This window comes from Perca flavescens, chromosome 6, assembly GCF_004354835.1.
Source record: "Perca flavescens isolate YP-PL-M2 chromosome 6, PFLA_1.0, whole genome shotgun sequence".
Classification (NCBI taxonomy): Eukaryota; Metazoa; Chordata; class Actinopteri; order Perciformes; family Percidae; genus Perca; species Perca flavescens.
Window position 1 is genome coordinate 8,267,071 of NC_041336.1, and position 19,783 is coordinate 8,286,853.

A 19,783-nucleotide genomic window follows, 5' to 3' on the forward strand; every position below is an offset into this window, starting at 1 on the left:
AATGAAAATTGAGCGGAAGTACGTAGGAGGGCAGAGCCAGTCTATCATGAATCCACCGGAGTTTAAAATGACAACACAAAGGAAGCCCAAGGCAACAGATATCTGGCCTAAATGAGTAAATTAGTAATTTTCCGGCGGCAACGGAGCAATCCCGGAAATGGAACGTCAAGGATATAGACTAGTAAACACATGACCGTTTTTGAAAGCCTTAACAGTATCTGCCCAAATAAATCATCCAAATAATGGTTTAAAAAAGACACTTACTCTGCCAAAATCAATTACTGATATAAAAACAGGCAGACAGCATTAACACATCCAACCTGCATGCTCTGTCAGACATGCATTTTGTTGCTCCTGACTTGACTTTATAACCAAGTGTCATAAAATGCGACACCAAAGGACACTAGGTGCATTTTATGTATTTTATTCAAGTATGAAATCCAGCTTTGTAAACAAAGTGATAACAATAAAACAATCCTAGCCATTAAAAAACTACTGAAATACTGTGTTAGTTTATACATTTGTTCACCAGTATTCTAACATCAAATATGTGATATGTCCATAGATTTGCATTGGATTTATATAAACTGTAGAGAAAAGAACCCCAAAATGAAAGCATAAGAAGTGGAAAAACAGCTATGTAACATGTTGTAATCAAAATTGAAATTTAAAAAACATCAATGTAAATCAATACAGCCGTGTTGCCATGTTAGCAGAGGGGGGGTGACGTCAGTAGTGTTCTTTGGGCTCGCTGAATTTGCGCTTCTTCTTAGGCTGGGAGGATGGCGTTTCCTGGCTGTTGGGGATATCAAACTGAGAAATCTAAAAAAAATAAAATAAAATAAAGCAGAAGATGCACCAATCGGCAAAAAGTCAACCACAGAATCTTACATGTCTACTGACAGAAACCATCCCACTCTGAGAAACCAGAGCGATCGGTGCTGCTGACTCATGTATGAAACAAACAGGGCTTCTCCTACGCACTTTCCATTTCAAAATACATCCAATGTCTTCAGTAGCTTTTTTTTTTGGTAAATAGTGCAGCGTTCTTGTTTGCTGGCTGCATTTACAGCTTAATGTTTAAATGATTTATATTAAAATAGGATCAGATCCAAGTTTTTAAACACTGTAAAGAGGAGTTTCTCACCGCTTTGTCCTTCATAGCTGTCGGCTTCTGGCACACACACACACACACACACACACACACACACACACACACACACACACACACACACACACACACACACACACGAGAGAGAATCATCTGCTGTGCTAATGAGTTTCTCTTCCTTATTTTTCATCTCATCATTTTCAACATATGGTAACTTTATCCTCATTTTTTTATCAACTTTTCTATTATTAAAATAACTTTTTTCCTAAACCTTGAAAAAGATCTGCTTGTGTTACAGTTTTCTACAGCAACTGGAACATTCCTAAAACAAGACAACAGTGTTTTTAAAGTAAATTATGATATTCATCACTTTTTCCCCATCGGCTGTCACTTTGATCACGGTGGCTACGTTTATGTACACAATATTGAAGTAGCCCAGATGTAGATCATCAATGCATATAAACATGATAACGAATTTAAAGTAACAAGAGTGAGCTCATATTTAATTGTGAAGAACCTTGTGAAGATGCTCAAAAGAGCATCATGGGTACGATTTGTCTAACCTTCGCTTAGTCAGAGAAAGATAAATGAACAAAGCAAAGAGACCCAGTCACAGAGGTTGAAGGGCTCTCCCAGGTCATCGGCGTGTGTAAGAAGAGAATTGGTGGCTGTTGAGTTTAGAGGGGCTGACTGACCGTAGTAGACTTGACGATCCGTCCACTCCTGGTCCTCTTCAGGCCCGCCTCCATGATCTCAGAGGTCTTCTTCGCCAGAGCGTCCATCTGAGAGGGGACAGATGGTCCGTAACGTGACCGACCATTAAGTGCACTCAAAGTGGCCCTTTGCTTCGGGGCTTACACAGAGCCTGCAGTCATTCTGCCGAGAAACCCTCAACGTTTGGAATTTCCCTTGAAAATAACCGGTGTCGACTTGTGTTGAAAGCCATTTGTCTATACATCAATAGTGAAAACCGTCTATAAAAAGATGTTCTTCACATTTCAACCCACCGGTTGTTAGAAAAAAAGAAACCTTGAATGCAAACACTTTCTTCAAAGTGCTCTTGAAAAGAAGGGATAAATCTGCAGTACGCCCAGATGTAAAATGGCAAAAGTTTCTTTATATTTATCACTTTTTCCTCCATGAGGCACATGTAGTTGCTGTTGATTTAGGAAAAGCTTTACTTTGTTTTAACAGGAGCGTGCCTATGTTCCCACATTTCAAAGATTCTTTTCCCAAATTAGGCCCTATGTTCGCCTAACCCCTAACCCACCCTAACCCTAACCCTTGAAGGGAAATGTAGGAACACAAGACCGAATTTTGAAAATGTGGGAACATAGGGCCTAATTTTCAGTGAAAAAAAAAATTATTAGAAATGTGGGAACATATGGCTGTGGGACCATTGGGCTGTGGGACCATAGGGCTGTGGGACCATTGGGCTGTGGGACCATAGGGCTGTGGGACCATTGGGCTGTGGGACCATAGGGCTGTGGGACCATAGGGCTGTGGGACCATTGGGCTGTGGGACCATTGGGCTGTGGGACCATAGGGCTGTGGGACCATAGGGCTGTGGGACCATTGGGCTGTGGGACCATAGGGCTGTGGGACCATAGGGCTGTGGGACCATTGGGCTGTGGGACCATTGGGCTGTGGGACCATAGGGCTGTGGGACCATAGGGCTGTGGGACCATTGGGCTGTGGGACCATTGGGCTGTGGGACCATAGGGCTGTGGGACCATAGGGCTGTGGGATCATTGGGCTGACCCCGTTTTAATTCCTCAGCACCAATTTCCACTTGCCAGGGAACAATGATGAATCAAGCTAATAGTTATTAGGCTGAGTTTATTAGGGTATTTTTATGTATAAATCTTGCCTTCTGCAGCACAAGCTGGAAATGTTTTGCTGTGTAACGCCTTCCTGATGTGTGGTCGGTGTAGTTAATGTACACTTACCTCTGTGACTTCCTCACAGCTCTCCATCTTCTCAAGACAGCTCATCTGGATCTCTTGAGTCCATAAAAAAAAAAAAAAAAAAAAAAAAATATATATATATTTAAATAAATGCTGATGTTTGTACACTTTCAAGTCTTGTCCAATAATCTGAATTATTATTTCTGGAAAATGAGGATGTCTATAGATTTAACAGTAATCATGAAGGATTTTCTTAAGAGAACTGCCATGTTATAACAATACTTCAGAATGTCTCAGTAAAAACTTAAAGCTACATTATGTAAGAATTTCTCCCATCTAACGGTGAAATTGTGTATGACAACCAACTGAATATTACTTTCCAGCCCCTCCCATTCCGATAGCGTTTTAAGTTCTACGGTGGGCGAACCCGAAATTAGCTCTTAGTATGTCTATTGATTACAGGCAGCTGTTCTAGCCACTCCAATATTAACTTTGGTCTTGTTGCTTGTCGCGTTAATCGTCTTTTTCGCTCTTCGGTTACATGTCCCCGAGAATAGCTGTGATCCTCCATCTTCAACAGGCTTTCAAATCTGCTGGCAGTCGGCAATCTCCCGGCTGGCATTCGTCACGGTGCCACCGAGTGTAAGAGGGCGAAAGGCGGAGGTATGTCCCTCTTTGGCTAATGTATTTTAAAGATGGAGGCGCTACATGGCTGCCGCCATTCGAGCGACTCGCTCGTATATATTCTGAATGGCAGATTCGACGCTGACGAGAATGCTTTGATTAGTTGGTGGAAGTAATTAAACATGAATGAGCACATATTTGTGAAAGAACAAAGAGGTTTTTGCTAAGAATCAACTAAAAAAATTACACAATGGAGCTTTAGGGTAAAATTATGTAAAATCCTCAAGAAAGACCTCTACGGCTGAATTTCCTTTTAACAATATTTCGGGGGGTGCAACGTTAGGAAAGGCTTGTATCATGTGGACGCGCCGACAGTGGTGTTGTCATTACATTAATCCTTTTCCCATTTGACTTTTTTTTTTTTTCCATTCAGAACACAAGACAAAATAAGAGCTAACTTGCAACATTATGTGCAAAATAGTAATAGTAATTATTCTGTTTTTTTTTTATCATTAGGAACTGAAATCGTAACTGCGATTAACATTTTGATCAATTGCACCGCCCTGCATGTGTGATGTTTCACATGTTTGAAAGATTTACTTTGAATCTCCTAAACACCACGGAGACGTTGCGCGACACAAACAAGGGCGGACTGAACCCTGGAGAAGTTATTGATGTACACGGTCGAGGAGAACAAGGCGGAGGATTTACCAGTGTTGTCCAAGTCTGTGTTGTCGTTGTCAGGCTTCTCCACGTCTTCAATCACATGAGTCTAGAGATTAAAGACATGTTATCTGAACCCGTTATCTGACCAACTGCTTTTGATAACACACACACACACACACACACGCTGACCGACTGACATGTCCGAACCTGCAGCCTCAGGCGCATTTGAGCAACATTGAGGCATTTCCCAATTCACGTGTCAATCAATCACGGAGCTGCTCAACACACAACACACTGTCTTATATTATTACAAACATTGTAGAGACACTGATCTTTAAGATGTTAATGTAGAGCACGTTTCCTAAAACAGGGTTTCTGCAGGTTTCAACAAGTCAAATTTAAGACTTTTAAGGGCCTTTTGATGACCTTTATGAATGAAATGTAAGACCTATATCATGACATAAAAGTACAACGAAATGCAGAGTCACAAAAGTACTTGCAAAGTTAATAAACTCGTGAAAATTGAATAAAAGTGACACGGAGAAATAAGAACCTGTAAATATACAGCAAATTATATTTGGACGAGCGAAAGAAAGAACTACAACACCACAGACTTAAAACATTAAAAAAAAACTTTCAAAGAGCATTAAAGGTAGCGTTACATGGACGTAGGGAAATTAAGACTTGTTTAAAACAATTTAAGACCTAGAACACAACACGCCACGCCGACTTATTACTTCGCCTTCTGAGAATATAGTTCCCAGTATGTATATGGTTAGAAGATGGCTGTGTGTCATGTGACCTTGTTAGTTGGACACCTGACTATACAAATCACAACATGTAAATAGGAAAATGTTGCCGTTATTTTGTCACTTGTTGGGAGCAGTATGCTAGATGGAGGTGGTTACCTCCAGGATCTGGGCTAGGCTAGGCTAGCGGTGGGTGTGTCAGACAGAGTTATAACACACACGGAGATCAGAAGGGCATGTATGGACTTATCTAACTCTGGGGGATACGGTGAATAAGACAAAGTCCCAATAAGTCGGCGTGTTCCTTTAAGACTTTTTTGATTTTGAAATGTTTGACTTTTTAAGACACTGCGGGAACCCTGTAAAAGCAAAACTGACATGGATAGCAAATGGTAAATTTGAAAATAAATTGATTAAATGTGGATAAAAAAAACAACCGCTAAATGCACAACAAAATATCGTCTTTTTTTTTGAGAATTAAGAAGCAATACACGCTCAATTCCCAAACCTACTTGGGTCATCACGTACTGGTGTTTTCTAAGCCTTTTCATGATTATTTGACTACTGTGTGCAGCTGAGTGTAAACAAGCTGCATGTCTGAGAGGTTTGTGTGCTGACCTGCGACAGGACACCCTCCTCCTCCATGTTCAGCACCCACTTCTCTGTCACGTGAACACTCTCCTCCACCTGCAGGTATTAAGCAACATGCATAGCTGTCAATTACAAATCAGCTCCCAGAAGCGCTGACTGCAGCAAACCTTTGTCGGTTAGGAGACAGAGGCCGAAAAGATGTCCATGACAGTGAATATAAATCTCAAAGGAGATAATGATGAAGTACAATAAACACTTAATAAACTCTAACATATTTATTAGAGATTAGGGCTGCACAATATATCGTTTTTTTTTTACTGTCACCGCAATATCAACTGGCCCAATAAACACATCGCGAAAGGCTGCGACATAGCGCCAAATACACTCCGAGATTTTGTTTGTGTTAATTGTAAGAAAATATCAGTAGACAGGGTGTCAGCAGGTTTCAACAAGTCAAATTTAAGACTTTTTATGACCTTTATGAATGAAATTTAAGACCTACTGTATATCATGACATATAAGTACAATGGAATGCCGAGTCACAAAAGTACTTGCAAAGTTAATAAAATAATTCAAATTGAATAAAAGTGGCACAGAGTCGTAATGATCAGTACATATACAGCAAATTATATTTGGACTGGCAAAAGGAAGAACTACAACGCCACAGAATAAAAAAAACAACTTTATTTAAAGGTCCCATGGTGCTCTTTGGATGCTTTTATATAGACCTTAGTGGTCCCCTAATACTGTATCTGAAGTCTCTTTTATATAGGCCTTAGTGGTCCCCTAATACTGTATCTGAAGTCTCTTTTATATAGGCCTTAGTGGTCCCCTAATACTGTATCTGAAGTCTCTTTTATATAGGCCTTAGTGGTCCCCTAATACTGTATCTGAAGTCTCTTTTATATAGGCCTTAGTGGTCCCCTAATACTGTATCTGAAGTCTCTTTTATATAGGCCTTAGTGGTCCCCTAATACTGTATCTGAAGTCTCTTTTATATAGACCTTAGTGGTCCCCTAATACTGTATCTGAAGTCTCTTTTATATAGACCTTAGTGGTCCCCTAATACTGTATCTGAAGTCTCTTTTATATAGACCTTAGTGGTCCCCTAATACTGTATCTGAAGTCTCTTTTATATAGACCTTAATGGTCCCCTAATACTGTATCTGAAGTCTCTTTTATATAGACCTTAGTGGTCCCCTAATACTGTATCTGAAGTCTCTTTTATATAGACCTTAGTGGTCCCCTAATACTGTATCTGAAGTCTCTTTTATATAGACCTTAGTGGTCCCCTAATACTGTATCTGAAGTCTCTTTCCCCGAAATTCAGCCTTGGTGCAGAATTACAGCCACTAGAGCCAGTCCCACAATGAGCTTTCCTTAGGATGTGCCATTTCTGTGTCTGTAGCTATTGAGGAGGAGAGAGAGGGGGGGTGGAGGGTGGGGGTGTGGCCTTGACCAACTGCCACTTTGTTCGTTTGAAAGCCATGATGTCTCTCTCTCTCATGGGTGGGCCAAATTCTCTGGGCGGGCAAAGCAGAGAAAGGGGAGGTTACCTTGCTCCTTATGACCTCATAAGGAGAAGATTCCTGATTGGTCCATCTGAGCTTTCATTTTCTCAAAGTCAGAGCAGGATACCCAGGGCTCGGTTTACACCCTTCGCCATTTCTAGCCACTGGGGGACCATAGGCAGGCTGGGGGAACGCATATTAATGTTAAAAAACCTCATAAAGTGAAACTTTCATGCCATGGGACCTTTAACACCTAGAACACAATACTTCTGCGAATTTAAGACTTTTTAAGGCTTAAATTTTGAATTTGAAATTTTCGACTTTTTAAGACCCCGCGGAAACCCTGAGTAGAAAACTGCACTTTAAAATGTAAATGTCATTCTTTTGAGTGCTGCCTTTTATATTCAATTCAGTGTTCAATTGGTTCAATAAAAGAACGTTAGAAATTAGTTCCTTTTATTCATTTTAAGTTCAACAAGCAATGTGTTGTATTTTAGAAGAATACTGAAAGCAGCAGAAATGCAGAACTGAGTACACTTTAATATCCATTTATTTATCGCAAGTAGTATCGTTATCGCAATATTCAACAACAGTATGGCATATTTTCCTCATATCGTGCAGTCCTATTAGAGATCCTATAAAAAGGTTTGACAATACCTCACTGCCTACTTCAAATGAGGGTTACATTGTGAGTCCCTGTTTGTGTCCCCCGTTTCCTTTGATTCACCTGCTCCAGTCTCTGTCTCTCTGTGGCCATGTCCAACTTCAGAGTGTGGAAGGGAGTGACCACCTCGCCCATGGTCAGTTTGACCGGCTCCTTCTCAAACTCCATGGTGTCGCCGTCCGCCTCCCTAAAGCCTGGCGGCTGGTAGTTCTGAGGAGTGACTGGGAAAAGAGACAGACAGACAGACAGACAGGCAGGCAGGCAGGCAGGCAGGCAGGCAGGCAGGCAGGCAGGCAGACAGGTAGACAGGCAAGCAGGCCGGAAGGCAGTCAGACAGACAGACAGATAAATAGACAGACAGGAAGGCAAGCAGGCAGACAGGCAGGCAGACAGGGAGAAAAACACAGTGAGACAAACAAAACCTGAACAAGCAAGAAACAGCATCTCAGACAAACTCTGATCAATGCGGTGCCTGATTTTACAAGTGTCCTTGTTCTCAGGCCAGCTGAGTGTTAACTCCAAACTGTAATGTTTCAACATCAACTGTCAAAAGCAAATGTGGAACAGGCGACAAGAACAGTCTCAAATTTGTTTAAATAAAATCGGACAGTAAAACATTTGTGCAAAAAAATGGTAAAGTATACACCTAAATGCAGCACCACAGGAATTTCTTTAGGTTATTTCCTTTTAACCTACGAATCAGTAAATCAGTATGTTTTTTGGCTACAGTTGCAAATCACTATTGATTTTCACATTGTGCAAATAAGTCCGATTAGAGCATTAGATAAATGTCTGAACTCTTTCACAAGAGCTCAACAGTGACCGGCCACTTTTTTAACGGCTCTGGTTCCAGAAGTGTTTTTCCTCGTTCAATTCTTCCACTGACGTTTACAAGAACTGCTTGTACACAGAGTTTTAAGGCTGGAACAAAGCCAACCAGCTACAAGATGAATCATGACCATAAAACATTTGATACGGCGCAAAAAAAAGGCAAAGGTACAAGAAAAAAAATCATAGATTCAATGGTAGAAGCTAGCTCTACCCGTTTGCAGGTGGCGGGTACGGTAAACATTTCCATGGTAACAGCGAGTTGGGCCAATCACAGACGACGCTGTTATGCTAAGGATTGTGAGTATTGTAGTATTTCTCCATAAGTTTGTGAATAATACATGTCTTTCTTGATACAAGTTTGATTTCCTACGGACTTGTGGCTTCTACAGGAGCAGAAACTTTTGTTTTACAACCTCATAGCTCGCGGTCAGTCTACCTCGGGGGGTTTAGACATTATTCAATTAAATTTATTTATTTATAGTATCAAATCATAACATAGGTTATCTCGAGACATTATGGCATCCTTATGGAGAAAAGCAATGGGATTTTTACTTCAGGAACCACACTGTTGAGCTCTATAAGCTTTGAGAGCTTAAAGGAACAGGCCGACTTATTGAGACTTTGTCTTATTCCCCGTATCCCCCAGAGTTAGATAAGTCCATACATACCCTTCTCATCTCCATGCGTGTCCTAACTCTGTCTGACGCACCCAACACTAGCCTAGCTTAGCACTGATCCTGGAGGTAAGCTGAAGCACTGCTACTTGGGCGGACGGAGTGATGAGCTCAACACCTGAAAAGCACAATTTTTACTCTCTGCTCCTCACCACGGGGCTTCTCAGGTGCTGCGAGCAAATCACTCCGCCCAAGTAGCAGAAGTAGCAGTGCTTCGCCTTCTGAGAATATAGTTCCCAGTATGTATACGGTTAGAAGATGGCTGTGTGTCATGTGACCTTGTTATTTGGACACGCTGTGACTATACAAATCACAACATGTAAATAGGAAAATGTTGGCGTTATTTTTAGAGATGCACCAACAGATCGGCCGGTGACCGAAATTGGCCGGTTTTCACGTGCTCGGTCATGACCGGCAACCGGCAGGTCAGTCCGGCATATGCCAATTTCATGCCGGTCAACACGGACGCGACAGCACGGTCTCTTTTTCCTTTCTCTCAACTTTTCCGCGGCGTGTGTCGTGCGTGCCCGCTCGCGGTGCTATCGTCGGCGCTATTCTCGCACACGTAGGGAACCTCGTGAATTAACCTGCAACATGTCAGCTGTTTGGAAATTCTTCAGCGTGTTTTGCAATATGCAACACCTGCAAGGAAAAAGTAGGGCGTGGAGGGTCGACACCAAAAACCAAAATCACATTTGTTTTAGCTGGATGTGAAAAGAAGGAAGCGGTTCCGACATTGCACTTTAGATGTGTGTGAATTTCCCACACCAGGAGTAATTTATATAGTTCTATTTTATAGTGATCCATTATCTGTTCAAAAAATTTTCTATTAAAGAAAAGATAGAAAATAAATATTTGCGTGTGCTGTAAAGTGGTTAGAAAAAATGAAATCGGAATCGGCTAAAATCGGTATCGGCTGACCTAGAAATCGGCCTAGAAAGTTGTAAACGTTGCATCTCTAGTTATTTTGTCACTTATTGGGAGCAGTAGGCTAGATGGAGCCGGTTACCTCCAGGATCTGTGCTAAGTGAGGCTAGTGGTGGGGGCGTCAGACAGAGTTACAACACGCACGGAGATGAGAAGGAAAGGTACGGACTTATCTAACTCTGGGAGATTCGGGAAATAAGTCCCAATAAGTCGGCGTGCTCCTTTACAGCTGCAGCATGTACAAGAGAGTTCAAGCAGCGGAGCTCATGACAAACAAATCTAGTCGCTGGAATACTAACCATTACAAGGCTTTAAAATATACACTTCATTGAATTTATAATGACTACCAGTGTTTCCTCTATGTTGATTTGACCGTGGTGGCCCCCCACGGCAACATTTCTGCCCCCAACGGTATCAGAAATAGTGCTGCATGTCGGAGAATAGCACGGACACACGAGGATAACTAGCCAGTTGAGATCGTGTGTGTACGTCCTTGAGAACTGTAAGTCGAAATAACTGACGTTGTCAGTTCATTGTTAGCTGGTGATTTTCGTTGTTTGTGTTCTTCACCTGCGAGCTAAATTGCACGTGGGCTGTTGATTGGATATAATAGCAATTGCTCAACGCCCTTGCCCACGTTTGTATTTGAGAGGAGATTATTTACATGCTGAAGTGGTTACACTGCATTAAGATAATATAATTAATAGTGGGTTTATTGTTACTTGCTACAGAATGCTTAGCCTATATGTCAAGACCAAAGTTGGCCTATATAGCAACTCAAAAAATACAGTTCTATCACAACTGAAAATATGCCTCATTGTGTGTGTAAATAGAGGTGAATAAATATATTTGTTTGTGTTGCAGCGAAGTGTCAGTTCCGTTTCATGGGGGCGGAGGTGTTCGGACTTGCCCCCACTGCTAAAAAAAAATCCTAAAGGAAACATTGGACTACTGTGGGCTTGTGTGTTTGTGTGTTACCGTTGTCATAGTAGGCCAGCTTCATGTTGAGGCAGACGTTGTCTGGCAGAGGGCCGAGGTTCTGCATCAGAGTGTAGAGCTTCCTCACCAGCAGGATGCTGGCCTTCTTAGTGTTGCCGCACGACATCGACGACACGTTGTTGTTGTTGTTGTTGTTGCTGATGATGAAGATGTAGAAAGGAAGCAGGATTAAATTAAATGAAAAAAATAATAATAATAATAAAAACTCTGCTCTTTCAGTCACTTTGCCAGGTACCGATTACAGTAGTCTATATCGATGAGATTTCATTTCTAGCTAGACTATCTGTACAATCTGAGTTTTCTGTTGCACGACTAAAACAACTTTTGAACGTATACATGTTTCCTACAAAACAAGTTCCTTCCCGAGGCTATTTTGCAGAGGCGCCGTTGCTCTAAAGAAATGCCAATAAACCAGAGCACGCATTTTCCTCCCATCCTGGAATGCTGTGTGGACTGGCCAGACCCTCCTCCGCGGCGCTGTGGAGGAAGGTCTGGCAATGCGAGACTGCCATTACGGTCACTGGTAGGATAAACTGAAGACTGTGGTATGTTCTGAGCTGAACCAGCCACTGTGGATGTAAAGTGAAAGTGCAGTCACACTTTAAGACGATTAACACTATACCCAGGTTTGCTGCACGTTAGTTGCCGAATAAAAGATTTTCCCTTTTCAAGTGTGTCAGGTCTATCATTCAGAAATAATGCATTTAAGGAGTATTAATATACAGTTCAAAAATAGATTAAAGACAACAACACTTGACCAATACAGAAAGGAGGAGACCTAAATATAGGTATTACAATGTAATGTTGTATGCTGTATATGCATGTCTGTTTGATTTTTTTCTGTAATAATATGATATGGGAAAGTACTGCAGGGGCAGGACTATAGAAGCATTATGCTTCCACCCCTCCTTCTCTAACTTATCCTTTTTTTGTTCTTTCATAAAAGCTGAGTGATTTGTCTGTTTGTCTGTTTGTATCTTTGTGTTTTCATTTTGTTGTTTTTCTTTTACAACATATTGTTGATTGTTCAAGATAAATAAAAATAAAAATCGATTCAAAATTCAAGGAGTGAAAGGGGTTAATTCATGACCGAGTCTAAATTAGACAGAAAGTTCAGTTATTTCCTGGTATGTGACTGTTGAGCCAATTTAGAGATGATTTGTACTTGTATCTCCCCTTGTTTGGTCTCTGAATTGATATAAGGTGCATTCACTGTCCTATGAACGTCTCAAAAAAAAAGTCCCACCTTTCAAAGTCCATCTGTGCTCCTTTTGCTGTGTAATGGATCTTAAACTGGTAATACTCAGTCACTTTCTGAAAGACGAGACAAGACAGCTTGTTATCTGTATATAGTCAGCTGCAAATATGGCTTGACCCCAAAAAAATTCTAACAAAAGATTTTTCAGTGGTTTACAGTAGTATCCGATGTACTTAAAAACATACTAAAAGTTTACCAAAGTTTGACTTCAAGAAAGGTCCTTAAAAAAAACATTACTCCTTTGTATTCCTATTACACCATGAATACTGGTACCTTATATATGTTTTAGCCATGTAATATTCTAATTAGCATATTTGTATGATAAATAACTGATTACAAGCACAATTATATATATTAAAGCAATTGGTTACAAGCATATTTATGCAAAAAATAAGGGCAAATACAATTACAATTTAATAATAAAATTTCCCTTAAGTCATTGCATATTTCTCATAGCGTTTTGCCTAGTGTGGTTTCTGTCCATCAGCTCCCTTCTGATGAACCTCTACCACATCAGAGCCATCTCTTAAGTTTTTACAGCAAATGGGGCAAGTTTCTCGGTTTACAACAATATGACTTATGGTCAAAATTGCATTTGGAGTGTACTTTTTCCTCAAGCTAATCCAACAATGTCATCCTCTCTTAATACACTCACATTGTTGGCCTGAGCATGTGTCTGAGAATAAGACATTTGTGTTGTAATATACACTACCGGTCAAAAGTTTTAGAACACCCCAATCTTTTTTTTTTAGCAGTTCAAGTCCAATGAATAGCTTGAAATGGTACAAAGGTAAGTGGTGAACTGCCTGAGGTTAAAAAAAAGTAAGGATACCCAAAACTGAAAAATAATGTACATTTCAGAATTTTACAAAAAGGCCTTTTTCAGGGAACAAGAAATGGGTTACCAACGTAAAGCTGTTCTGCAGCAATGGAGGTTGATCAAGCTTTGAAAGTTGGTGCTACCAATTCCCACAGGTGTTCCAATTTGGATTACTTCCAACCCCTCTGTTTGTATAAAAGTCTTGTTGGAACACACTGTGGTACCGTACCCTCGTGAGCATTATATGAACAGTATTGTTCGGCAGAAAGTAGTGTGTTGCTATAAAAATGGCGGGAAAAGGCAATTAACAATGGAAGAGAGACAGACCATCATAACACTTAAGAATGCTGGTCTTTCCTACAGAGAAATTGCGAAGAAAGTCAAGGTGTCAGTGAGTACAGTATTCTTCACCATCAAAAGGCACTTAGAAACTGGGGGGAACTCTGACAGGAAGAGGTCTGGCAGACCCAAAGCCACAACAGAATCAGAAGACAAGTTTCTGAGAGTCAGCAGCTTGCGTGATAGGCGGCTCACAAGACAACAGCTTCAAGCACAGCTTAATAGTGGTCGTAATAAGCAAGTCTCAGTTTCAACTGTAAAGAGAAGACTTGGAGCTGCAGGTTTGATAGGTCGAGTTGCAGCAAGAAAGCCATTGCTAAGACGTCAGAATAAGAAAAAGAGGCTTGCCTGGGCCAAGAAACATCGTCAATGGACTACTGAAGACTGGAAGAAGGTGCTATGATGAATCAAAATTTTAAATCTTCGGTTCATCACGAAGGATTTTTGTACGCCGTCGAGTAGGCGAAAGGATGGTTCCTCAGTGTGTGACATCAACTGTCAAACATGGAGGAGGAAGCGTGATGGTCTGGGGCTGTTTGGCTGGATCCAGGGTCGGTGATTTGTACAGAGTGAAAGGCACCCTGAACCAAAACGGCTACCACAGCATTTTGCAGCACCAGTACCCTCTGGTATGCACCTAGTTGGTCAGGGGTTCATCCTACAGCAAGATAATGACCCAAAAGTGTGTGGCCAGCACAGTGGCCAGCACAGTCACCAGACTTAAACCCCTGAGCTGGTTTGGGATGAACTGGACAGAAAAGTGAAAGCAAAGCAACCTACAAGTGCCCCACATTATGATTTAAAATTGGGGTGTTTTAAAACTTTTGACCGGTAGTGTATATTTTTTTTTCTTCTTTTTTTTTCTTTTTACCCACCACACGTAATATAGGAGTTCTGAAGGTTCAGGTACCATGGAGACAGGGGGCTGCACCTGTTGCCAGACTGAGGGAAAATAACTGTTCCCAGTGAGGAGGGGTGTAGTTTGGGATGGGCAATATATCGATATTATATCGATATCATGATATGAGACTTGATATTGTCTTAGATTTTGGATATCGTAATATGGCATAAGTGTTGTCTTTTCCTGGTTTTAAAGTCTGCATTACGGTAAAGTGATGTCATTTTCTGAACTTATCAGACTGTTGTACCTGTTCTATTATTTGCCTTTTCCCCACTTAGACATTATGTCAACGTTACTGATGATATTTATCTAAAATCTAAGTGTGAAGATATTTTGTTGAAGCACCAATTGTCGACCCTAGAATATTGCCTCAATATCGATATTGATATTGAGGTATTTGGTCAAGAATATCATGATATCTGATTTTCTCCATATCGCCCAGCCCTAGGTGTGGTGGTGGTAATAGTAATTTAAGTTACTTTTGGGTGTAATAACTTTTACATTGAATGTTAAGTCTGTGTTTTAGCAAAGAAAGAGTATGTGTCCAAAAACGCGTACTGAATAGGAGTTACATGACATAGGCTAAATCGTTTACATCTCTGGTTCACCCCAAAAAAGATAAAACCTTACAGTAATCTCACAAAATGTATTCCATAAGTATGTCATCATGTCAATCCATTAGACAAGTCCAATGGATTCATAGACCCAGAAAACAGGGGGTTTGACACCAAGATTACTTGGCTAGGTCAAATAATGAAGGAGTTAGGATATTTTGAGGGCTTCCTGCCAATCTTGGACGCCATCTTGAAATTTTACACTTTTATAGTGGTCAAACTTTGGTAAACTTTTAGTATGTTATTAAGGACACCTAATACTACAAAAAACAGCTGACAAACCTTTTGTTAGAATTTTTTTAGGGTTAGGCGTTTTTTTTCATTTATGCAGCCACCTAACAGTAGTTTAGCATTTTAAAACATCCACAATGGCCGGAAGAAAACCTGCACATTACCTGGGGGTTCTCTGGGTCAGTGTAGATCTAAAAAAAGGACCAAATGAGAAGAAAAAAAAACACATCAGCACAATGACCATTTCTGGATATTTGTCAGGACTTTTTCAGGCCTCGCCCCGATGTGTTTCACTCAGAAGAAGTCAAAGATTAAAAAAAATACTCACAGACATAATGACTGTCCGCAGCTGGTAAGGAAAAATAACAACTTTGATCACATAAATTATAATGAGACACAGGGAAGAAAATGTGAATAAGGGCTTACTTTTGCTGGTTATGTTCATTTATGTTGTCTTATTCATAATGACTAAATCAGACGTACATACCAAAACTTCTGACTTATGGAAAAGGTTGATTATGACTTACAAACTTCTTCTGGATGGCCTCAAAGCATCCCTGCATCCTAGGTAGAAAACAAAAACCCATCTAATAATCGGTGACACATATCCTCCAACATTTTTCCACACACAGTGAATAGTGTTTTCCTAGTGACCTTACATAAGCCATAAGAGGCTTTATTGCCATTGAACTACTTATCAATGACTGTGGCCAGCAGGTGTCAACTTGTTGTTATTTACCATTGAACAATCTGACTGGAACCGGGACAGGTGAGCTCCTCTTTAAGGATCATCACTTTCTGATCTGTGGGATGAAAAATGAGGATATATATATATATTTTTTTTTTTTTTTTTTTTTGGAATAGGTGTTCTTGTATTTTATCTTATTTGTTATTTCTTATATATTGTGTGCCTTATATTTGCTGCTGTAGCACTGACATTTCACAACTGGGATCAATAAAGTATCTATTTATATACTGTATGTATCTATATATCTATCTACATATCTGTTTTTCTATCCATCTATCTATCTATCTATCTATCTATCTAAGTACATAATTCCATATGTGTTCATTCATAGTTTTGATGCCTTCAGTGAGAATCTACAATGTAAATAGTCATGAAAATAAAGGAAACACATTGAATGAGAAGGTGTGTCCAAACTTTTGGCATGTAATGTATGTATGTATATATATATATATATATATATATATATATATATATATATATATATATATATATATATATATATATATATATATATAAAGAATGTACAAATGTATATACAGGGGACAAATACAAATGTACAACCTACTTAAATAGTATTTATAAAAGCTGTAAGTAAACCCATGCCTGTGCAAGTTGCACTATAGTGCAGTATTGTGACACAGTGATCTAAAACTCAGTGTTGAAGTGTTAAAAAGTGTTATTGCATGTGGTAAGAATGATTTTCTGTAGCGGTCCGTGAGACACTGAAGCTGTCGGAGCCTTTTGGAAAGTGCTCCGCTGTTGGACCGGTGCGGGGTGGAGAGGATGGTCGGGGTTCCATCCATGATGGTTAACGGTTTGTCCAGTGACCTGCTCTTCGCCACAGCGTCAATGTCTCCTAAAGATAGCCCCTGTGTGATGTGCAGACAAATAAGTTGCCATGTGTTATCTAACCTTCGATATATTTGTTGCCGTAGGCTTTCTCTGGGAAAAGGCCACGGAGGTATGTGATGCCAGACACTGCGATGGCCAGAAGCTTCTTTATAACAACCAACGACTGCTGCTCGGAGAGAACCTGATTCGGCAACAGCTGAGTATCCTGCGTGAGTGGAACAGATGAGTCACATACTGAGTACTGCTTACTCATCACAGTTAACACTAGCCCTAGCAATCAGCCAACAGCTGCATTTGAACGTGTGAGCCCACAACATATTTCATAACATATAAAATACTAATTTCCAATTTTTTCAACTTGTGATGTAATGTTATCTCTCTCAAGTCTAAGATAAATAAAACCTGTAAGCAAAGTATTACTAATGAGAGTGTTTCATTATATGGTCCTTGTGATCTTCCATAGACCGACATATTGGCGTGGATCATCATTTTACAAAATCTGGTTGTGGGAAGTTGTAAAGACAGGTGTTAGAAGATGCAACCAGATGATATTTACTTGTTAAGCATGCTCGACAAGCCCTCCTTTTCTTTACAAACCAAGTGATCTCAACTGTAGCTTATGAATATATGATGATCATACATTTTGTGTCTAAAATCTGAATCTGCAGAGTCACTCCTTCAAGCACTTATATGAATGTTGTGAAGTTGAGGTATAAAGTACCATAAAAGCGACATACTAAAAAGTATAGGTACCTTAAAATTCAAGTAGACAGGGTTCAAAATTAACCATAATGGCACTGAATGTTTAAATGTTACCAGCCACTCAATAGATTACCATGTTTGGATGGTAGGGCTGCTCGATTATGGAAAAATAATCACAATTATTTCGGTCAATATTGAAATCATAATCATAATTTAACACAATTACTCGTTGACTTCTGGAAAGATTTTGCAAAAATTGAACTTAAAAAACAGTGGAAGAAGTTAAATAAATCAACTGTAAAAAAAAAAACCACATAGGCCTACATCTGTGAAATTTGCCTTAATACTTTTCCTATTTCAACTTGATTTTTTCATTCAGAACACAAGAGAAAATAAAGAGTTTACTTGCAAAACGTAATGAGCTAAATAATTGTCTTTCTCGATTATTCTGTTTTTGTGATCATTGGGAGCCGAAATCATAATCACGATTAAATTTCGATAAATTGCACAGCCCTATTGGATGGTGAGTGAAGCAAATCTACCAGCCACTTGTATATTTTACCAGCATTTGGCTAGTGGATGGTGCTAATTTTGAACCCTGCTAGTAGATGAGTAAATGTACTTGTTGTAGTTACGATAACAAACGTTACTGTTGCTCGATCGAGAATACACCGGTGACCCCCTCATGTAATGTTATATCCATTGGAATAATTTGATGTAGCCTATTTTTAACTTCTAACGTTATAGTCTTAGTTATGTGAAAGAACAACAATGTAACCACATTATATAACCACATTTGGAGATTCTAAGAGATACATATTTGTTAGATTAGAAAGTAATTTTTATAGTAACTTTAACTGTTATAGATAAATACGTTATATATAAAAGTTTGGACACACCTTTCCATTCACTGGAATGACAAAGTGTGTCCAAACTTTTGACTGGTACTGTATTGTTTTCGTTGAACTATGATTCATTTTGCCAAGACATATACACGTTACAACATTACATCATAATTTAAAGACCCCCCATGAATCAGAATCCCTGATCTAACGTTAGCTACATTAATGTTAGATAACGTTAGTCAGTCGATAGAAAATTTTACCTGAGAAGTTCTAACTCGCTGTGCACAGGCCATTGCAGTTGTGAGAGAACACAAAATCAAAGCTGCAAAGAAAAGAGTGAAATTATGTGATGACGACCAAAGTGGCGTACAAAGTTTAGGCAGTTTAGTAGTGTTGCATTAGCTACTGTAAACTACAACTAGCAAGTTCATCTATTAGCTAGCTAGCTTGCTAACGTTAATTATCCTGTTACAGTTATCTAGCTAGGCAGCCACCTGCCTAAACAGTTTCTGCTATACTAGGATGGAGCTGTTACTAACCTAGCCTGTTGACAATAAGCTCGTACTTACATGGCAACAATGAAAGAATATCTTAACAAAAAAAACTAAATAATACAAACAGTATAATTTGTAGAAGATTTTGAAATAAGCTAACGATAGATAGCGTTAGGTGTTAACGTAAACGTAAAATAACCGTTCCCGCTAATTGTTTAAACACGGTCAACATGTAACCAATCACAGAGCAGGGAGCTTCTTCTTCTTCTTGTTTGGGTTTTAACGGCAGCTAGCAGCCTTAATGTTACACTACTGTCACCTTCTGGGGTCAGTTAACACTTGCAGTGTCTATATGTGTTCACAAATATCCATGGATATTAATTAATATTATTATTAATAAGACCTGGACCTGTTATCCCAAATAGTACAATTGCTCATGACCTGTCTCTCTGATACATATTTCCTGCAACTAACTGTTTAGGTTGCTGTGTCCAATTCTCAGCCTGCTTATTGTTACTTGCTATTATCATTATGTCTCCCTTTTATTGCATTATGCCAACGCCTTTGCAATTCAAATTCTCATATTTGTCAACAAGACTCCATAGAGCAGGGAGCTTGTCAGAAAAAGAAAAATTACAACATGGCTGCCGATTCTCTTGTTTAACTAACTGTGGTGTATTCAGTTATTAATTATTATAACACAGAGTGTAATCAAACAAAAACCA

At 39.6% G+C, this 19,783-nt stretch overlaps 1 protein-coding gene across 6 annotated transcripts; it reads right to left on the reverse strand.

The window, feature by feature from the left end:
• Nucleotides 1-403: 403 nt before the first annotated feature.
• Nucleotides 404-19,296, reverse strand: hormad1 (HORMA domain containing 1). Of its 6 annotated transcripts, none has more exons than XM_028580671.1 (16): nt 19,134-19,296; nt 18,825-18,886; nt 17,078-17,222; nt 16,157-16,220; nt 15,945-15,981; nt 15,746-15,766; nt 15,582-15,608; nt 12,501-12,568; nt 11,234-11,391; nt 7,887-8,044; nt 5,676-5,744; nt 4,354-4,414; nt 3,061-3,113; nt 1,807-1,893; nt 1,148-1,174; nt 404-822 (listed from the first exon to the last, which is right to left on the reverse strand). In XM_028580671.1, the coding sequence occupies exons 2-16, from the start codon at nt 18,855-18,857 to the stop codon at nt 730-732; spliced, it is 1,101 nt and encodes a 366-aa protein (XP_028436472.1). In that variant the 5' UTR covers nt 18,858-18,886; nt 19,134-19,296; the 3' UTR covers nt 404-729. The 6 variants fall into 6 exon arrangements, with proteins under 6 accessions (XP_028436472.1, XP_028436476.1, XP_028436474.1 ...); XM_028580675.1 differs by having other exon boundaries at nt 404-796; nt 1,148-1,171; nt 11,234-11,394; XM_028580673.1 differs by having other exon boundaries at nt 1,148-1,171; nt 11,234-11,394.
• Nucleotides 19,297-19,783: the final 487 nt, after the last annotated feature.

Excerpts from the sequence above, each read along its gene's own strand:
- hormad1 (XM_028580669.1), bottom strand. The coding sequence starts at position 18,857 with ATGGCCTGTGCACAGCGAGTTAGAACTTCTCAG. Across the intron at positions 15,609-15,745 it reads TGCGGACAGTCATTATGTCT|ATCTACACTGACCCAGAGAA; the intron begins GTGAGTATTTTT and ends TCCTTTTTTTAG. Across the intron at positions 3,114-4,353 it reads CACAGACTTGGACAACACTG|AGATCCAGATGAGCTGTCTT; the intron begins GTAAATCCTCCG and ends TATGGACTCAAG.